This window comes from Hypanus sabinus, chromosome 5 (genome assembly GCF_030144855.1).
Source record: "Hypanus sabinus isolate sHypSab1 chromosome 5, sHypSab1.hap1, whole genome shotgun sequence".
Classification (NCBI taxonomy): domain Eukaryota; kingdom Metazoa; phylum Chordata; class Chondrichthyes; order Myliobatiformes; family Dasyatidae; genus Hypanus; species Hypanus sabinus.
In genome coordinates this window covers 65,803,321-65,825,565 of record NC_082710.1, presented here as the reverse complement: position 1 = coordinate 65,825,565, position 22,245 = coordinate 65,803,321, and the positions used below count along the sequence as shown (strand labels likewise).

At 41.4% G+C, this 22,245-nt stretch overlaps 1 protein-coding gene and 1 long non-coding RNA gene across 3 annotated transcripts in view; both read left to right on the top strand.

Moving 5' to 3' along the window:
• fbxo10 (F-box protein 10) overlaps nt 1–22,245 on the top strand; it is a 119,627-nt gene that overhangs the window by 84,025 nt on the left and 13,357 nt on the right. For both annotated transcript variants that reach the window (XM_059970063.1, XM_059970064.1), the window contains exon 8: nt 5,426–5,701. In XM_059970063.1, the coding sequence (XP_059826046.1) occupies nt 5,426–5,701 (276 nt within the window). The remainder of the gene's footprint in view (nt 1–5,425; nt 5,702–22,245) is intronic.
• On the top strand, nt 8,868–22,237 carry LOC132394209 (uncharacterized). The gene is made up of 3 exons (XR_009512218.1): nt 8,868–10,286; nt 11,284–11,322; nt 15,101–22,237. It is a non-coding gene; the product is annotated as an uncharacterized LOC132394209 (long non-coding RNA).

Genomic DNA, 22,245 nt, shown 5'->3' with positions numbered 1-22,245 from the left:
TGAAGGAAGCCACGTGCGTTCGGCTCCCTTGCCTGGGGGCTGGTGGCTGGTACCACAGAAAACGACTTGGAACTAACAACGGGGAACCAACTCCCCCGACTCAACAGATTGGCCTCATAAAAGACCCGGGCAAGTTTAAAACCATCTCTCTTTAACCCAAAGAGCTGCAGCTTGAAAGGACAGTGACTTTTATCTTTCCATCGGACAATACAATATCCCCTAGACAAACGATAGAGCTATTGCTTAATTGATGATTATTATTATACCCGCGTTTTTTAGATTGAGTATTGACGACGTATATTATCTGAATGTCTGTATTAATCTTCTTTTGTGCCCCTTTATAAATAAAGACTTTTAAAAATAGTACCATCAGACTTCAATGGACCTCTCTATCTTTGCTGGTAAGTGATCCAGTTACGGGAATTTCGTAACAGTATAAACTTAAAAACGGATTAACGCTGGATTACTGGATTCATCGTTGATAGCGGCTTCATCTGGAGACTGTTATGTTCAGCGCATGAGGAACTGAAAAATAAGCTCACACTAAGATGTGGGTGAGGACTGATGGTTATTGTTTATCTTTATGTTTCATGGTGTAATAGTGAAGAGGTGCTTCTCCCGTGTTTAGTGAGTAACGGGTAGTTATCTTGCTATTCTGGGCCATGTGTTGGCCCGTGGATATAGCTTTGGCTCTAGGTTAGGGGTATGGAAGTACTCCTGGTGTGTTTTTTTTATTTTTGGGAGGGTTTTTTGTGTTTCTCTAGAGGTTGTTACAGCACATCTATTTGTTCGAGTTACAGTTTGTGTTATGCTGTGACCATACAGCATTTTTTTTATTAAGCAGCAGATATGACATCTAATTCACATATGCACAGCACTGGTGAAGCTAAACTTGTCAGCTGAAATGTACGGGGGATGAATAGACAACCGAAGAGAGGGAAGGTGTATGCACATCTTTGTACACTCAAAGCTGATATTTGTTTTCTCCAAAAAACACACATTAAGAAAACAGCAGCGAAAGTGCTTTGTCCCTCCTGGGCATCTCAGGTCTACCAGTAGAATCTTAGTACTAAAACTAGAGGTGTTGCAATCCTAATAAAAAAAACCATACTGTTTGTCCACACACAAACTATTGCTGACCAGAGGGGCATACCCAGAGGGGTAAGTGGAGTATTAAATTCTCTACCATTGACACTAGTAAATGCGTACGGGCCCAACTTTGATGATCCAGTTTTTCTTCAGAACGTCTTTAAGGCCATGCCTGATCTGTCTGACTCTAACATAATTGTAGGTGGAGACTTTAATAGCATCTTAAACTCCCTCCTAGATAGACAGCGTCCCCAAGTTTGTTCATTTAAAAATAGTGTAACACTTAACAGTCTCATGCAATCATATAACATAATGGATATTTGGAGGCTTCTTAATCCCACGAAGAAGGATCTCTCATATTTCTCCGCAGTACTTAAATCCTACTCTGGGATTGATAATTTTCTGCTAGATTCGAAATTGATCTCGTCAGTAGTCGGTTGAACTTACCATAATATACTTATATCAGATCATACTCCTGTCTCCCTTATACTCAAACTGAATCACAGAAGAGGTGAATATAGTTGGCGGTTAAATAATGTTTTGCTAAAGGTTAAGGATTTTTGCTGTTATCTTTCAGATAAGATAGATCTATACTTAAGCACCAATGATGTGGGCGATGTTGATGATTCCACTCTTTGGGAGGCTATGAAGGCGGTTATTAGAGGTTGCATAATAGCATATGAGACAACAGAAAAAAGAAGATTCAAGAAAAGATTAACTGAAATAGTTGATCAGTTGGCAAATCTGGAAGCCTCTTATAAAATAAACTAGAAAGCAGAATTACTTAATAAGATTACTGCCTTACGGTATGAGTATAATTCTATAATGTCCAAGAGTGTTGCAAAACTACTGACACAAGTCTGACAGAGGTATTTTGAGCTTGGTGAAAAGCTCCATAAGTTATTAGCCCGTCATTTAAGACAGATACAGGCCTCCAGGGCCATACATCGTATAAAGGCGAAAGAAGGCTTTTTATTGACAGACCCGGAAAAAATTAATAAGTGTTTTGCGGAGTTCTATGCTAATATTTACCAATAACAAGGAGGTCCGGACGTTGAAGCTATGGCAGCATCTCTTGATGATCTGAATCTGGCACGCTGTCAACAGGTTCAGTAAATACACTTGATGCTGGTATAAGCCTAGATGAGATCAAGAAGGTCATCTCTTCCCTCCCCAATAATAAGGCAGTGGGTCCAGATGGTTTTAGCATGGAATTTTTCAAAGTATTTGGTCCAAAATTGTCACCTCTGCTCTTACGAATGTTGAATCACTCCAGGACAGCTTCCAGATTGCCACCTACTTTATGTAAAGCCAATGTTTCTCTGATTCCAAAACTAGGCCGTGATCCCGAGGTGGTTTCATCATTTTGCCCCATTTCGCTGCTGCCCATTGAAACCAAAATTCTCGGGAAACTCCTGGCCAATAGGTTAAAAGAATGCATTTGTTCTATTATTCATCCAGATCAAACTGGCTTTATGCCAGGTAGATATATGCATTTTAATTTGCGTCATCTTTTCAATATTTTATATACAAAACATGCAGAAGAGGCTGCAGTCATTTCATTAGATGCACAACGTGTGTTTGACCAAGTGGAATGGCCATATATGATGTTTGCACTTAAGAAATTTGGATTTGGACCATCTTTCATCAAATGGATTAAAATAATTTATTCACATCCATCTGCCTCTATTATCACTAATCAGAATATTTCCTCCCCTTTTGCAATTCATCGTGGGACTCATCAAGGCTGCCCCCTTTCTCCGTTTTTGTTTGCAGTTATCATTGAGCCACTGGCTGTTAGCATCAGACAGGACCCTTTGATATCTCCCATTGATAAGCATGGACATAAACATCACCTTTCATTATACGCTGACGATGTCCTTTTATATATCTCCAGCCCACAAACATCAACACCCGTCCTCTGACTCTAATTAATAATTTTGGTAGTTTCTCAGGTTTCTCTGTTAACTGGGATAAGAGTGAACTATCGCCAGTCACTGCAGTGGTTAATACAGAGTATTTACAGTCTATTCCCTTTAAAATAACTTATGATAATTTTTCCCATCTTGGTGTGTCTATTACAAAAATCCCAGATGACCTTTTGCAAGTGAATTGGCGAAACAAAGTTGAGCAGGTTAAACGCAATATTGACTTTTGGAAAACCCTTCCAATTTCTTTGGTGATGATTGTACTGCCACGATTCCTTCATCTTTTCCAGTCAATTCCATGTTTTATTCCTCTGTCATATTTTAAGCAATTGGATTCAATTATTATACCCTTTATTTGGAATTATAAAGCCATTAGAATTACTAAAAAAACAATTGTCAAAGCCCAAGGAAGCAGGAGGTTTTGCCCTACCGAACGTTAAAATGTATTACTGGGCTGCCCACCTATCCATTCTTGCAGGGTGGATAAAAGGCCCACCCTCTACCTCAGACTTGTGCCCAGCATGGTTACTCATAGAGCAAATGCTTTGTAAATCCTTACCTGCTCTCCTCAATAGCCCCACTGCAGTTAGTAAGTCACATTTTAGTAACAGCTTTGTGGTTGGCAGCACTATAAGAATTTGGAAGCAGATTCAACTACACATTAAGGCCCCAAAAACTTATATTGACACTCCGATCTGTGACAATCATTCCTTTTTGCCAAGCCTGAATGATACTGTTTTTTCGTCCTGGAAACAGAGTGGCTTCTGTAGTGTAGGTGTACTCTATATTAATGGAAACTTTGCCTCATTTGTGCGGTTACAAGCAGTTTACAATATCCCTGCATCTAGTTTTTATAGCTAATTACAAATTCGAGATTATGTTAGGAAATATATCCCTAATTTCGAAGTTTTAGACAAACATGAGTCCCTGGAGGCAATAAGTAAATTTGATCCGGTTACTCATAGTGCCGTATCCTATTTTTATCAGATCCTACATAATGGAGCTCAGGTAAATACTGCAGATCTTAAACAGGCATGGGTGGATGAATTGGGTATAGAACTGACCGAGGAGGTTTGGGATGAGTGTTTAAAGAGTATACATGATTGTTCGGTCAACATCAGACACAGACTTATACAGTTTAAAACAATACATAGAACTCCATTATTCCAAAGTTGCACAGCTTCTATCCTGATGTTTCACCAGTTTGTAATAGATGTAAATCTGAGAACAGTAACTTGTCACATTAATTTTGGTCATGTTGTAAGCTTAATGCATACTGGAAAAGTATTTTTCACTGTTTCTCTGAGGCTTATGGGAAGTGGTGGGAACCGGACCCGCTCATGGTCATCCTTGGAACAACAAGCTCCCTATCTTCAGCCAATATGTATGAAAAAGTGGCTGTATTGCTTGGAATGGTGATTGCTAAGAAGTTAATTCTGCAAATGTGGAAAATGGACTCTGTGCCTATGTACGATCTGTGTCTGAGAAAACCGGCAAATACTTTACATTTGGAGAGACTGAGACTATGTAATGGGGACAGAGGGGACATCTTTGAAAGGATATGGGGCCCTGTATTGGGCTTTCTTACGGGGTGAGGTCTGAGGTTTTTTGGTGCGGTGCACCTCTGCTGTGTATGTTTACTTTTGCCTTTATATTATTCTCCAAAATATTTAATTTGATTTTGTATGGTCGTGGTTTTTGTGGATGTGCTGTATTTTTTTTTGTTGTTTGTTAAAAAAAGAATAAAAAATATATTTTTAAAAAATAACTTGTGTTAAATCCATTTTATTCTGAAGCTTCAGGTGCTAATTCTTATCTGCCCATTACAGTCATAATTTTGGTACTAATGTTGATAAATCCTGTCTGATTCAGTTATCAAAATCCGTGTATCAGTGACATCCTGTCATTGTCAGATTTCAACCGTCTTATAAAGTTGTTGTTGAACTTGATGGGTAGAGTTAAGAGTCCACCATTCCCTACCTCAACACAGAGACCAGAACCCTTTAGTGTTTTCCCGCTGTTAGTAACAGAGCGACTGATGCAGTGGAATAGCAATAGAGAAGAGCCATGAGAGTGTATATGAATGGGGTGAAGGATCGCAGCCCAAAGCATTAACTGTTTATTCGTTTCCGTACACGCTGTCTGACCTGTTGAGTTCCTCCAGCATTTTGTGTGTGTTGCTTTGGATTTCCAGCATCTGCAGAATCTTTTGTGTCCGTGAATGGGATCTGTCTGCAGTTATATCAGCTGCCAGATGAAATACTGGAAAAGCAGGGCTTCAGCAGGAATGGACTTCAGAGACAAAAAGGAGGGCATAAAATTCAAAAGTTCAGTTCATTTTGTACAATGTATTTTTGGATTTTCTTTACCTGATAAGAGTTTTATTTCATTCTCGCATGTCTGTACAGGTAATAAGGGCTGTGGTGTGTGGGTTATGTCCTCTAGTCTCCCACACATTGCTAATAACCAGATCAGCCGCAACAACATCTATGGAGTGGCCGTCTTCTGTCGTAAAGATGATACAAACGACTACCTCAATGACCAAGGAGGCAACGAGAATTTCAGTGATGAATGGGAGATTGTCAATTGGGAAAATGACTTTGACAGTGATGAGGAGCGATACACCTCGCACAAGCCAATCACTGTAGCACTAATTGAATTTAACAACATCAATCACAATGGCGGTAAGTAGATGATCAAAGTTACAGCAATCTGTGAAAGTAACTCTTTGGAGAGAGTCATAGAACATGGAAAGGCCCCACAACCCAACTCATCCATGCCAACTGTGCTGCCTACTGAGCTAATCCCATCTGCCTGCATTTGGCCCATTGGCCTTTGAAGCACTCCGTTAATTACCTTGACAGAGTTTACCCACCTCAAACACTCTTACTGGCAGCTCGTTACAGAATACACACCCCCTTTACACAAAGAAGCTGCTTGTTATATGTCTCTTGTCAGATCTTAAACCTGTGCCCTTTTATTTTAAATCACCCACTCCATGGGAAAACAAAAACTGCACTCTTTCACCCTGTCTATGCTTCTCATGTTGTTATGTACTTCTATTAGGTCACTCCTTAATCTCTTAATTTCTGGGGAGTGAAGTCCTGGTTTATGAAACCTCTCCCTGTTAATCAGGCCCCCATGTGCCGGCTGGTGGCGTAGTGGCATCAGCGCCGGACTCCGGAGCGAAGGCTCCCAAGTTCAAATCCAAGTTGGGCCACCCCCAAGCATGCTTTCCATCTGTGCCGTGTAAAAAAATACAAGGGTTGAGTCATGAACTTTCATATCGTGACCCGGAAAGGAGACCAATCCTGACCGCGTGCCAGATGACAATGGCTGACTGTCTGGTGCGACATGCTAAAAAAAAAAGGCCCCCGTGTCCATGTAAGGTGCTTTGTTTTCTGCAGTCTCTCTAGTTTTATCTTTCCTATAGCAGGGTGGCCAGAGCTGTACAAACCACTCCGTATTGGCTCAGCAAAGCCTTATATAACTGCATCATAACGCCCAGCTGCTGTACTCAGTACCCTGACTGATGTGGGCCCTCACCACCCTATCTAACTGTGATGCCACTTTCAGGGAACAACACACTTGCCCCCCCCTAGGTGTTTCTATTCCATAGCACTTTCCAGGGCCATACCATCACCATTCACTCAATAAGTCCTACCCTGTTTGATCTCTCAGATTACAATACCTCACTTACCTGGATTGAAATCACTTACCATTCCTCTACCCACATACCTAGCTAATCAAGATCCCCCTGTAATTTTTCATGTCGTATGTTCTTAGAACCTTCTGCACAGTCTGTAACATCACTTATTTTAGTAACATCTGCAGACTTGCTAGCTGTGTCTTGTAGATTCACATCCAGATTGTTTATATCAGTTACAAACAACAGTGGTCCCAGCACTGACCCCTGTGACTAGACATAAGCATCCGGTATGAGAAACAATGTTTGACCATTACCCTCTTCCTCCTACTACCAAGCCATTTAAGAAGTTAATCTGCTATCTCCCCTCTCCACCCCCCACCCCTGGATCCCATGTGATCTAACCATCAGACTAGCTTGCCATGAGGGACCTTGTTGAAAACCTTGCTAAAGTCTGTATAGCCTGTAGCCACTGCCCTATCCTCATGTATCATCTTGGTTACCTACTCGAAAAACTCCAAGAGTTTTGTCAGACATGACTTCCATATGCAAAGCTGTGTTGCCTGTTCCAAATCAGACCTTCTCTCCAAGTGTTGGTGGATCATGTCTGTATGCAATTAACACCACCAATGTCAGACTTTCTTGCCTATGGTTTCCCACAAGGTCCAAGAATCTACCATATAGACCAATTCATTTTGACAGTTGAATACTGCACATCAGAGGCACGCTAATCAGTCACAAAGCTGGGATAGGATGACTTAATTTTTAAAAACTAATCAATTTTGCCTGATTGAGCACATGATGGAAATTAAATAACTATCAGAAATCAGCAAGTATTTTGCTTGGTCATTCCGCACAGAGTATTGTGAGCAGTTTTGAGTCCTTTATCTAAGGAAAGGTGTGCTGGCATTGGAGAGAGTCCAGAGGAGGTTCATGAGAATGATTCCAGGAATGAAAACATTGATGTTTGAAGAGTGTTTGATGACTCTGGGCCTGTACTCGCTGGTTTAGAAGAATGAGGACGGAAATCTCATTAAAACCTATCGAATATTGGAAGGCCAAGATGGAATGGATGTGGAGAGGTTGTTTCCTATTGTGGGGGAGTCTAGGATCACAGGGCACAGCCTCAGAATAGGGTTTTACTGTTCTCCTTGTGTGTGAAGTGGGAAGTACACAATTCAGCAGTAAGGCAAACCCTACTCAACTGAACACAGGAGTCAGGATGCGGAGGCCTTGCTCTGGGTGCTTTATTTGGGCAGCACATGCACACACACACAACTGCAAACGAACCTGAAAAATACTGTAAGTCTTAATGCAGCAAACTTATGACAATTAAGTCGCACAGTCAAGAAATCAAAAATATATGAATTTGGACTTGTATATATAATGCTCTTCTCACGTAGTCCAAATGACCTTGAAGTTTAAAGGTGGCTGCGCACTCAGAATAAAAGTCAGCAGGGCTGTATTTCAAAATAAAGGGCTGAACACTCCCTACCTGCCATCTATGTAGTAGTAGGCCTCTGTTAGTCTCAATAGATCATGGATTTGCACCTTAGAAAGATTCCAGGGCACAAGCCTGGGCAAGGTTTTTTTTAATGGAAGACCGGCAGTTGCCCAAGCTGCAAGTCTCCCCTCTCCACGCCACTGACGTTGTCCAAGGGAAGGGCATTAGGACCCATACAGCTTGGCATCAGTGTCATTGCAGAGCAATGTGTGGTTAAGTGCCTTGCTCAAGGACACACACGCAGTCTCAGCCAAGGCTCAAACTAGTGACCTTCAGATAACTAGATGAACGCCTTAACCACTTGGCCTCGTGCCAACCTGTCATCTATAAAGATGTCATAAACAAGTTAATGGAACAGTTACAAAGTTCAGTCCTACTTTTTGAGAAGGAAAACAATCTCAGAAACAGGCCTGAAGAATTTCTTGCTGGGCCCTTGCTTTGTCACCATGGGCACTACTTTGCAAACTCTCCCATATTTACTTGGATGCTGTGTTAAGAATGCTATGGGTCAGTCATTTTGGGCTACTCTGCTGTCTTTCAGAGGCGCAACATCTGTTAGAGCATAACTCTCCATTTGTGGCGAACTTGAAGTTTCTGTAGATATTCTTGTTTCCATTGTCTCCAGAATTGATGAGCTAAATTCTGCTTTTGACATCACTGCTGTTTATAGAGGTCCGTTTCTGTAAAGTTTCTGGTTGGGAGTGCTGCACAGTGTTTCTATGTGAGAAGTATAGCAGGAAAAAGAATCAAAGCTGAGCTTGCATCTGTAGACACTGGAACTATTGGCCTCAAGTTGATAATTTCCGTTACTTCTGCCACGCGAGTGCACAGAATGTCATAATTCAAGCTGGAAGATCATCTACAGATCAGCATAGAATCCAAGATTTTCCTCAACACTCCAATTATGCGCTCCTGTGCACTGCCCATATGTGAGGAGAGTGGTGGATCAGCATCCCAAGTGTAACCTTGGCTGTTGATGGAGCTGTGCGCCTTAGTCCTTCACAACTGTGCACTTCGCAACTGGTAAGTTGTTGGGAATACGAGACACTGCAATGACACTCTCTCCATTGACTGCTGTCTGATCACACAGTTGTTTTTCGACATGCCTTTTACATCTTGGTGGGTGCCCATTCTAGGATCAGTTGCTAGTCTTTCAAGATTTCAGGATTTTCCACCATACCCTGGATTCACCCTGCAGTTTTACCTAGCAACTGTGTGTTGGTTAGAGAAATTGCAGCTCAAGTCCAGTGTCTTCCCCACATCTATCTCAGGAAGCAGGGTATTCTGGGATGTTCTGTTGATACTGATGCTTTGCAAGAGACTGTGTTGAGGCTGAGAACTGGAGTTTACCTTTTCTTTACGGTTAAGGGCTGTACAGTGAAATTCTCTCATTTTCCAGAAGACTTGTTCTAGAGCTGTGAGAAGCAGACCTGTAGAATTTCCCTAAACATATCACCAACAAGGTCCCATCCTGAGTGCAGCTTCTGTGTGAGGTGTTCATTGCCAGAGCTTTGTATGCTGTGAAGATATCTCTCAACAGAAGTGGGATTTGGGCTTTATTATCCAGCAGTGGGATCTGTTCAGCAAAACACTTGAAGTGGGAGTGATAGAGAGCAGCCTCTGAAGTTGCTGTTTTTTCATGATTGTCTGAATGTCATTATGCTCAATTGGTGTTGCAAGTGTAAGAGTAATGCCATCATTCCATGCTTCAATCTGATAACCCATTGCTCTTCTACCTGATCTCTCCATTACACCAGCAGATGATGAATTGCCATGGATGATCAAATAACTCTGATCGGGCTAAGGATACGTTGCTGTGGTCATTGAACATGGCATATATCTTGAAAGCATTCTCACAATGGCATTTAGGATGCACTTTAAGCATATCTTGGAACAGGATTTAGTGACTACACTGTTCTTACCATCATCTGTGCATGAAGAGTTTGCAGACAGCAAAGTTTCTTCCTCTACCTCCCTGCCCTGCTTTGAAGTGTGATCTGAAACCTTGGATGTAGGGCTGTAATATGAATGTTGTCATGGCATTCATCACACTTCAATGTGCATTATGCGTGAGAGATGATGAGGAACAGCATCTGAAGCAAATCCCTTGCTCTTTCAGGTAAGCCTTTTGTTCCTCAAGGGCTCTTAACCTAAAGCCTTGACACTTTCACAATGGGTGAGGCTTATTATGAAGGGAGCAATGTTTTGCTGCATCCTCTTCAAGGTTCGTTCTGAGCTGAGGGTGGGGAGATCTTGGTCTTACGTACTGAAACTAGAATCCAAATGTTCATATGTTTCAGAGGAGGCTTCTTGCTTGAAGATAAGCTGTGGCTGCACAGAGCAAAACTCGGTTTGCTTCTTATTTTAGCTTGATGGCAGACAAAATCAGTGAAGAAAGAAAAGGGGTGGGGGAGGGAAGTATGTGACTCCATTCTCCTCTTTATGCTCTGAACCTTGAGAAATCCATTTCTCCTGAAAGGAATGTGGCAGCTTTTCAACAATAGGACTAATGCCGTTGGCAGTGTCTGAATGAGCTAAGTCAAGCAGATAACCCTCTTCCTTTACTGAAAGCAGCTCAATTTTATCAGACCTCCAAGTTCTCTTAACCTTTAAGTTATCCTTATTTGAAATCTTTGGAAAATCATCCAGCTTTTTGAGAAGTGTGCTATCAGTTAGCTCCAGCGCATTATGACATTCACTGAGTCTGTCCCAGGTCATTTAAAGTTGCAGCTGGGTCACTTATATGAACTGCTCTGAAGCACCTAACATAGTCTTGCGATTCCTTACATAAGCACTTTGACAGCAAGCCCATTTCTTCACCAGCAGTAAGATCTGCATCTTTGATTGTTCTCAAGGCAATAAATGCTGGCTTAGCTGGCGACGTCCACATCTCGTAAATGAATTTAAGAAAGATGACTTCCATGCTCTGTAAATTTTCTGGGCAGTCATCGAAGTGTGATACGCAGTGTTTGTGAGTTCTTTGCGAGCCAGATACTTTGCCATGTTCATCATGACTGAAGACTGTACAACCTTCTGATAAACTACCTTTTTCAGGCATGTTAAACTTTGGCTGTAAATGTGGATCATTACTGTCAATTTTGCTATTCTCTCCTCAGTTTTAACCATTGGGGAATTCCTTGTGTGGTGCTGGACAGGTAAGTAAGAGTTGTATAGCATACGTGAACAATGAAGCATTTCTGAGCTTTACTGTAAGCAACTTACCGGGGGATGGCCATTGGCCATTGCTGATTGCTGTCTTTTTCCAAAGGGTTAGGCGAAGTGTGAGAGGTAAATTGAACAGAGTGTTGCATAGCAAGCAGACTCAGACTGCTGGCTAACATGATTGGCTTGGTCCTTGACATAATTGCTCTCACACATATGTTTACCTGTATGGGTGGCTTTGCCTGCTGTAAAGCTCCTCACCCTCTTGCTCTGCTGCTGCCTCCAAAATCTCTGGCTGGGCAATAGCAGCTGAAGCATGTTTTAGAAGATGAAGGGCTTCCAAATGAGCCTCTAGTCAGGCTTTGGCTGTTTTAATGGCAATCTCCCTCTCTGCAATCATAGCCCATGGTCACGTAGCTTCTGCCTTCAATCTGGCTCACACTGCTATAGCACCAACTGATGATCTGCATGATTACTGCAGTGAGAACTGTTGTCAGACACTCTGGTGAGCTCTGTCTTTTCATGCTGTGTGTTTTGAATGCCTCGCATCTATAGTGTTCCTTACTCACGGCCGTTGACTGTTCACACGCTGTTTGGCAAATTCTGCTCTCACCTTTTTACTGTACTGCTCTCCTCATGTGTGAAGTGGGAAGTACGCAATTTAAAAGTAAGCCTAACTCCAAAGGAATCAGGATATACTGTCCAAACTCCGGGCGCACACATACAATTGTGTAAGAATAAAACTCAGGACTAACCAGAAAAATACCATAATTACAGCAATGCAGCAATTAAGTCACACATTCATAAGAAATTAGGAACTTATGAAGCTAGACTTGCATGTAAAATATCCAGAATGGATAAACAAAGTTTGAGAGATTAATAGCATACAGGCATTCGTTAAATTACCAAGGCTGGTCGAGCACTATACTGATAATCGGGAATAAACTTTTACATCATATTAACAGAAAATATTGCAGGTGAACGTGTGATGGAAGAATTGGTGCAGGGGTCAGGGTTTCAGATTTCTGGATTATTGAGATCTCTTCTGGGGAAGGTATGACCTTAACAAAATGGACTGGTTACAGCCGAAACGAGGTGGACCAATATCCTTGTGGGCAGGTTTACTAGGGTGTTGCAAAGAATTGGGAAGAGCTAAGGATGGGGCACAACTAGACACAGTGTGCAGTGAGACCGAGGAAAAACAGGAAGATGATGGGGCAAAATTGCAGTCAGTGGGATGAGATGTAATGGGGGGAGGCAGAATTGAAAAGGGTGATGAATACGGGACTGAAGGTATTATATTTGAATGCTCGCTATATTTGGAATAAGATAAATGATCTTGCAGCGCAGTTAGAGATTGGCAGATATGATGTGGGCATCACTGAGTCATGGCTGAAAGAAGATCGTAGTTGGAAGATCAATATCCAAGGATAAAGTATTTAAATGTTAGGCAGAGAGGGTGGGGTATCTGTGCTGGGAAAAAATGAAATCAAATCCTCAGGAAGAGGTGACATAGGATCAGATGTAGAATCCCTGTGGGTAGAGTTAAGGAACCGTAAGGGTAAAAAGACTCTGATGGGAGTATTTATAGGCCTCCAAACAGTAGCTGGAATATGAGCTACAAATTACGGCGGGAGATAGAAAAGGCATGCAGAAAGGGCAATGTTGCGGTATTCATGGAGGTTCCACTATGCGGATAGATTGGGAAAATCAAGTTAGTGCTGAATCCTGAGAGAGGGAATTTGTAGAGTGCCTATGAGATGGTTTTTTTAGAGCAGCTTGTGGTTGAGCGCACTTGGGAAATAGCAGCTCTGGATTGGGTGAGGGGTAATGAACCAGTTTTGATTATATAACAAGGAACCTTTAGGAGGCTGTATTCATAACATATTAGAATTCACCCTGCAGGTTGAGAGGGAGAAGCTAAAATCAGATGTATCAGCGTTACAGTGGAGTAAAAGGAGTTACAGAGGCATGAGAGAGGAGCTGGGCAAAGTTGGTTGGTGACACAAGCAGGGATGATGGCAGAACAGCAGTGGCTAGAGTTTCTGGGAGCAATTTGGATGTGTAGGAAAAATGCATTCCAAAGATGATGAAGTATTCTTAAAGGAGCTTGAGGCAAACGTCCTTGACAAGGTAGAGGATTGGGAAGTTTTTAAGAACCAACAGAAGGCAACCAAAAAAGCCAGGAAGAGAGAAAAGATGAAATATTAAGGTAACTAGACAATAATATAAAAGTGGATACAAAAAGTTTTTTCAAATACATGAAGAGTGAAAGAGAAGAGAGTGGATTTCGGACTGCTGAAAGATGACACTGGAGAGGTACTAAAGTGGGACAAAGAAATGGTGGAAGAACTTAAGAAGATACTAGCAGAATGACAGAAATGTGAGCATGTCAGAGCAGAAGTACGTTTAGTTGCTATTATCAAGAAGAAGGTGTTTGGGAAGTTGAAAACTCTAATGGTAGATCTTCAAGAATCTCTAGATTCTGGAATGGTTTCAGAAGACTGGAAAATTGCTATGTCACTCCACTCTTTAAGAAGGGAGAGAAGTAAAAGAAAGGAAATTCTAGGCCAGTTAGCCTGATTCTAGTGGTTGAAAAGATGTTGGGGTCTTCAGTTCAAAGTAAGTTTATTATCAAAGTACATGTATGTCACCATACACAACCCTGAGTTTAAATTTTCTTGTGGGTATACTGAATAAGTCCAGTAGTCATAATAGAAATCAATGAAAGACCAAACCAAATGTGTGTACAACCAGTGTGCAAAAGACTAACTGTGCAAATACAAAAAAGAAAGAAATAATAATTAATAAATAAGCAATAACTATCGAGAACATGAGATGACAGCGAGTCCCTAGATTGTGGGAACATTTCATTGATGGGCAAGTGAAATTACCCTTTTTGGTTCAAGAGCTTGGTGGTTGAGGGGTAATAACTGTTCCTGAACCTGGTAGTGTGAGTCCCTGATAATGGATGCTGCTTTACTGCATCCTGTAATTGTGCTCAATGGTGGGGAGAGCTTTACCTGTAATGGACTGAGCCGTATCCACTACCTTTTGTAGGATTTTCTGTTCAAGGGCATTGGTGTTTCCATACCAGGCTGTGATGCAGCCAGTCAACATGCTCTCCACTGTACATCTCTAGAAGTTTGTCAGAGTTGTAGATGCTATGCCAAATATTCACGAACTATTAAGTAATAAAGGCAGTGCTGTGCTTTCTGTGTAATTGCACATGGGTGCTGGGCCCAGGACTGGCCCTCTGAAATGATAACACCAAGGAATTTAAAGCTGCTGATCCTTTGATGAGGACTGGCCCATGGACCTCGAGTTTCCTTCTCCCTAAAGCCACTTATCAGCTCCTTAGTCTTTCTGACACCGAGTGAGAAGTTGTCCCACCATTTAGCCAGATTTTCAATCTCCCTCCTGTATGCTGATTCATCACCACTTTGATTCGGCCCATGACAATGATGTCGTCAGCAAACTTAAATGTGGCTTTGAAGCTGCACTTAGCCACACAGTTATAAGTGTAAAGGGAGTAGAGCAGGGGGTAAGCACACAGCCTTGTGTTGCACCTGTGCTGATGGAGATTGTGGAGGAGGTGTTGTTGCCAACCTGATCTGATGGGGGTCTGCAAGTGAGAAAATCAAGGATCCAATTACACAAGGGGGTATTGAGGCTAAGGTCTTGAAACTTAAGTTTTGAGAGGATGATAGTATTGAATGCTGAGCTGTAGTCAATAAAGAACATTCTGATGTATGCATCTTCTCTTTCTAGGTAAAAATGAGGTTTTGGGGTACTTGGAGACAATGTTCCCTCTTAAGGTGTGCGTGCCCACACATCTTTTGCTACTAACACACAAAAGGTTGTCACCCTCTATCTCATTGGCATTTTAAGTATATTTCACGATCATACACAATCAAATTTCCTATTTCAGTTTCTGATGAGGTTGGTATTGACAACTTGGAGTTTGTGATTTGTCTGCAAATTTTAGAACTGGCTTATTTATACAGTTTTGAAGAAAATATTGATTCATTATGTTGAATTCCAAAGAAGCAAAGGGCGTGAAGCGCAAAATAATTTCTAGTTCATTTAAAGCAGAATGGCTTATTATCTTTAGAATAGCTTCAGGTTTACTTCTATTTAAAAATTCACTGTGCACATGTTGTCACTGGGCAAGAATTTGCACAGCATAGAATTTTTACACACTCTGGTTGTTACAAATTAGAAGGAACATTGCTTAGAGGTGCATGACAAAATAGGCCAAAGTCAGCATGGTTTCCTTTTGGGGAAATCATGCCTGACAAATCTGTTGGAATTCTTTGAGGAAATAATAGACAGATGGACAAATAAGAGTTAGTGGATGGTGTTCATTTGGATTTTCAGAAGGTCTGTGACAGGTGCCACACATGAAGCTGCTTAACAAGTTACAAGCCCATGATATTACAGGAAAGATATTAGCATGGATAGAAGATTGACTGACTGGCAGGAGGCAAAGTGTGGGAATAAAGGGGCCCTTTCCTGATTGGCTACCGGTGACTAGTGGTCTGCCACAGGGGTCAGTATTGGGACTGCTTATTTGTCAATGATTTGGATGGAGAGATTGATGGCCAAGTTTGCAGGTGATGTGAAAATAGGTGGAAGGATGGGTGGCATTGAGAAAGCAGGGTGTCTGTAGAAGGACTTGGACAGATTGGGAGATTGGCAAAGAAGTTGGCATGGAATATATTGTAGAGAAGTGTATGGGCAAGCACTTCAGTGGAAGGAGTAAAGGCATAGATTATTTTCTAAATAGGAAAAATTAATCAGAGGTCAAAGTGATTTGGGAGTCCTCGTGCGGGATTTCCTAAAGGTTAACTTGCAGGTTGAGTCAATGGTAAGGAAGGCCTATGCAATGTATGCATTCATTTCAAAGGGGCTAGAATACAAAAGCAAGGATGTAATGTGAAGGCTTTATAAGGCATTGGTCAGGACTCATGGAATATTAAGAAAAGACGCACTGGCATTGGAGAGGGTTTCAAGGAGGTTCATAAGAATGACCCCAGGAATGAAATGGTTAACATACGAGCAGCATATGGGACATAATAGAATAGAGGGACATCCATTTAAAACAGATAGGGGAGAAGTTTCTTTAGCTTGAGGGTGATGAATCTATGCAATTCATTGCCATAGATGGCTGTGCAGGCCAAGTCATTGGATATATTTAAGGCTGAACTTGTTAGGTTCTTGATAAACCAGGGAGTCAGGGGTTACAGGGAGAATGGGTTTGAAGGGTTTATGTCAAGTCACTTTTATTGTCATTTCGACCATAACTGCTATGTACAGTACATAGTAAAAATTAGATAACGTTTTTCGGGACCATGGTGTTACATGACACAGTACAAAAACTAGACTGAACTACATAAACAACAACATAGAGAGAAAAAAAAAACAACTACACTAGGCTACAGACCTACCCAGGACTGCATAAAGTGCACAAAACAGTGCAGACATTACAATAAATAATAAACAGGACAATAGGGCAAGGTGTCAGTCCAGGCTCTGGGTATTGAGGAGTCTAATAGCTTGGGGGAAGAAACCGTTACGTAGTCTGGTCACGAGAGCCCGAATGCTTCGGAGCCATTTTCCAGGCGGCAGCAGGGAGAAGAGTTTGTATGAGGGGTGCATGGGGTCTTTCATAATGCTGTTTGCTTTGCAGATGCAGTGTGTAGTGTAAATGTCCGTAATGGTGGGAAGAGCGACCCTGATAATCTTCTCAGCTGACCTCACTATCCTCTGCAGGGTTTTTTAATCCAAGATGGTGCAATTTCCGAACCAGTCAGTGATGTAGCTGCTCAGGATGCTCTCAATACAACCCCTGTAGAATGTGATGAGGATGGGGGGTGGGGGGGGGCAGATGGACTTTCCTCAGCCTTCGCAAGAAGTAGAGACGCTGCTGGGCTTTCTTTGCCATGGAGCTGGTGTTGAGGGACCAGGTGAGATTCTCCACCAGGTGAACACCAAGCAATTTGGTGCTCTTAACGATCGCTACCGAGGAGCCGTCGATGTTCAGCGGGGAGCGGTCACTCCATGCCCTCCTGAAGTCAACAACCATCTCTTTTGTTTTGTTCACATTCAGAGACTGTCACTGCCATTTGAGAACAACTTCTTCTGTGGGATATATCTACCCTGCACCTTGTGAACTGTTCCCAGAAAATTCAGCCACCTCTGCTTTGCCATCATCCCCACCGATATCCTCCTGTAATCCATCTGGGAAACCTCCTCTCTCATGTCAGTGTAATTCCCTTTATTCCATTGCGCTACAGATATATGTGAGTTAAATTGCACTACAATTTCAATCATATTATGATCATCACCTCCTAAGGGTCCCTTTACTTTAAGTTCCCAAATAAGATCTGGGTTATTACACAACACACAATCTAAGATGGCCTTTCTCCAAGTAGGCTCATACACAAGCTGCTCTAAAAAGCTATCTTGTAGGCATTCAACAAATTCTCTCTCTTGCGATCTGACACCAAACTGATTTTCCCAACCCCCTTACATACTGAAGTCCCACATTCCAACTGTGACAATACCCTTATTGCATGCCTTTTCCAGCTCTCTTTGCAATCTCAATCCCACATCATGGCTACTATTTGGAGGCCTATATATAATTGACCAGGTAAGATTGACGAAAAAGCTGATTGTGGACTTCAGGAAGGGTAAGACGGAGGAACACATACCTATCCTCATAGAGGGATCAGAAGTGGAGAGAATGAGCAATTTCAAAAGCAAATGCTGAGGGTTTATAAGGCATTGGTCAGGCCTTACAGAGTATTATGAACAGTTTTTGGACCCTTTATCTAAGAAAAGACATGCTGACGTTGGAGAGAGTTTTGAGGAGGTTCATGAGAATGATCCCGGGAATGAAAGGGTTAACATCTGAGAAGTGTTTGATGGCTCTGGGCCACTACTCTCTGGAGTTTAGAAGAATGAGGAGGGTTCTTATTGAAACATATTGAATATTCTAAAGCATAGAGTGAATGTGGAGAAGATGTTTCCTACAGCGAGCTCAGCTTCAGAATAGAGGGACATCCATTTAAAACAGGGATGGGGAGAAGTTTCTTTAGTTCGAGCATTGCTTTTCACATGGTGAATGGTTGGAGACTAGAATGTGCTGCCTGAAAAGGATTTATGCAGGCAGACATTCACAACTCTTAAGCAGAATTTGGACAAGCACTTGAGTACAATGGCCAGTATAAACATGATGGATCAAAGGGCACAAGTCATCACATTTTTAGACAACCCTCTCAGAAACCTACTTTGCCAACTTAGGCTGCCACTAAAATTCATCACCATCCACTGTTCTATTAAGACATGTAAACTATGATCCTCACCAACAAAATGGCACAGACCCAACACCAGTGCAAAATGCAATCAAGGAAAACTATGTCATTGCATCTGCGTGGTAATACTGCACTTTGCATTCAGCAAGAATAGAGGTAGTCTACGAAAGGAGAGAGAACTGTTCAGTCTTCGCTGCCTTCTCATCAGAACCAAGACCACTCTGGCCTAATATTACAACTCAGCCTGCAGGTGACGTACACTAGAAGGCTGAGCTCCAACCACATTTACCTTCAGCACAGCTACAAGAGGATAGATCTTATATTAAGCACCCGGAAGGCAAAGGTTCTCCAGATGTCTATCGACAATGTCATTCTGACAACCAAGGTTTACAAAAAGCCAACTCTCACAGGCATTAACAAAATTTGCCACAGCACACCGCTTGTCTGCCTTAGGGAAAAAGTGTTCAAAAATCAAGACCTCAAACGTGACCCAAACTTGCAGTTTAGAATGCAAACCTCTCCCACAACTGCTTCAGGACATGGATAACTTACAGTTGATATCTCAAAGCGATGGTGGTACCAACTCTATTGCAGCACAACAGAAGTAATAAGTAGATCTGCAGGGAGCAGTTTGCAACAAGCTGTTGTATGCTCTGGCATGATAAGATGCACTCTCAATCTTATAATCTATCCCATAATGATCTTGCACCTTATTATCTATCTGTATTGTACTTCCTCTGTAGCTGTTACACTTCATTCTGCATTATTATTGTACTACCTCAATGCACTGAGTAAAGTATTGATCTGTATGAACAGTATGCAAGACAAGCTTTTCACTCTACCTCAATACGTGACAATAATAAACCAATTCCAAAATCCTTCAAATCTAGTGGCAAGACAGATAAACCTACAGTGTGCCTACTTCTGAATTAAATTCTCAACATCAAGGCTGAGATCACGCTTAACCTGCTCACAACCTAGTCAAGAGTAACTGGATGCCCGAACAGTAAATCCACTAGCAATGGTCTTGTGCCACCACTAATGTGGAATTTAAAAACTAATCCTTTAAATTTCACTTATAGCTTTCTGATGCTAACTTAAACATACTTCCAAAACTCTGCAAAACTCTTAAATATTTAAGGAAGGAAATTGATTAAAGAACGAGTGTTGTTGGCTCATACAGGACCAAATGAAGTTAATGGAAATAAAACTTGCGGAAAGTCAAGTAGATGACTGAAGGAATAATGTGTCTTACAGATCGGGATTATCTTCCATCTGACTGAAGGATATAGAACCATAGAACATTTCAGCACAGTAACAGGCCTTTTGGTCCTTGTTGGCAAATCTTTATGGGCAGATCTTAATTCAGAATTCATTACAGAACAGGATAAAACTCTGGGTTACATCAGGGTTCCCAAGAATTGCCATAACCTGAACTGGCAGGGACAGGCCACTGTGGCTGACAATTAAAGTTAAGGACTGCATAAAAGTCAAGGAAAGGGCATATAAGGTAGCAAAAGTGAGTGGGAAGTTGGATGATTGGGAAGCTTTTAAAATCCAACAAAAGACAACCAAAAAGCCATAGGAAGGGAAAAGATTAAATATGAGGGCAAACTAGCCAATAATATAAAGCAGGATACAAAAAGTTTTTTCAGTTATATAAAGAGTAAAAGGGAGGTGAGAGTTGATATTGAACCACTGGAAAACAGTGCTGGTGAGGTAGTAATGGGGGACAAATGAATGGCAGATGAACTTAATGAGTACTTTGCATTGGTCTTCATTGTGGAAGACTAGCAGTGTGCCAGAGTCAGTGAGTGTCAGGGAGCAGAAGTGAATGCCATTACTATCACAAAGGAAAGAGTGCTAGGCAGACTCAGAGGTCTTAAGGTGCAAAGTCACCTGAACCAGATGGACTACATCCCAGAACCCTGAGAGAGGTTGCTGAAGAGATAACAGGTGCATTGGTCATGATCCTGCAAGAATCACTTGATTCTGGTATGGTCCCAGAGGACTGGAAGATTGCAAATGTCACTCCACTTTTTAAGAAGGGAGGAAGGCAAAAAAAAAGGTAATTATAGTGTAGTTAGCCTAACCTAAGTGGTTGGGAAAGTGTTGGAGTATATCATTAAGGATGAGGTTTCAGGGTACTTAGAGTCTAATGATAAAATTAAGTCAAAGTCAGCATGGTTTCTGTGAAGAGAAATCTTGCCTGACAAATCTGTTAGAGTTCTTCAAGGAGTAACAAGCGGGGGGACAAAGGAGAGGCAGTGGATGTCACTTACTTGGATTTTCAGAAAGAATTTGATAAGATGCCACACACGAGGCTGTTTAGCAAGATAAAATCTGATAGCGTTACAGGAAAGATACTGGCATGAATAGAGGAATGGCTGACAGGCAGGAGGCAATGAGTGAGAATAAAAGAGGCCTTTTCTCGTTGGCAGCTAGTGACTAATGGTGTTCCTCAGGGGTCAGTATTGGAACCACTACTTTTCACATTGTTTGTCGGTGATTTGGATAATGGAATCGATGGCTTTGTGGTGAAGTTTGCAGATGAGACGAAGATAGGTGGAGGGGTAGGTGGAGCTGAGGAAGCAATGTGATTATAGCAAGACTTAGACATATTGGAAGAATGGACAAAATAATGGCAAATGGAATACAGTATATTAATACATTTTGGTAAAAAGAACAATAGTGCAGACTGCTTTCTAAAAGGGGAGAAGGTTCAAATATTGGAAATGTAGAGGGACTTAGGAGTCCTTATGTAAGTCTCATGGAAGGTTAATTTACAGGTTGAGTCTGTGGTAAAGAAGGCAAATGCAATTTTGCCATTTATTTCAAGGAAATAGAATATAAAAGCAAGGCAATAATGCTGAGGCTTTACAAGACAGAGAGCAGGAAGACTTACAGTCAGATGACTGTGCAGTTCTGCGTAGACCCTGGTCCTGGAAGCAAATAATGAGGCTGAAGTGGAATTAGACTTGAACAATGCCAAACTCTGGTTTTAACAGGATTCTCTTCACAGATTTCACTGAAAATTCTTCAGTGGACTTGGAGATAACTTTTAATATTGTGGTAATGAACATGGATTGTTATTTGACTATTGTTTTTAAGTGACCTGCTTCACAGCTGTTGCATAATAACTACTTTTAATTTGGTCCAAAAGTCTGTTCTTCAGGCTTGTTTTATTATGGCACTTTTCATGAAAAAGTCTGGAGCGATCTTGCAAAAGACTAGATGTTGAGTTAATTGAAATTGATAAAAATTTCTTTGTGTGAGGATATAAAGTGATTTAAGTAAAGGCAGATAAATAGTGGATGGTGCCATACTTTCACCCACTCTCATATCCTAATGAATTTAGTAGGGGGGGGGGCTTCTTGAACAATTCTTGTGGAAGTAGCACTCCCATGCCAATTAGATCATAGTTCATGCGATTGAGACAAATTGCATAGCCAGTTATTTATTGCTTTTTCAGTCTATGTGCCTATCGCTAATGTAATTTCATATGAAAAACTGCAAATCTGTGCCTTTTCAGCATTTTCTCTTTTCTATATCAGTATTTGATATGCTAACTGTCTTTTTTTATTATTTTCACATCAG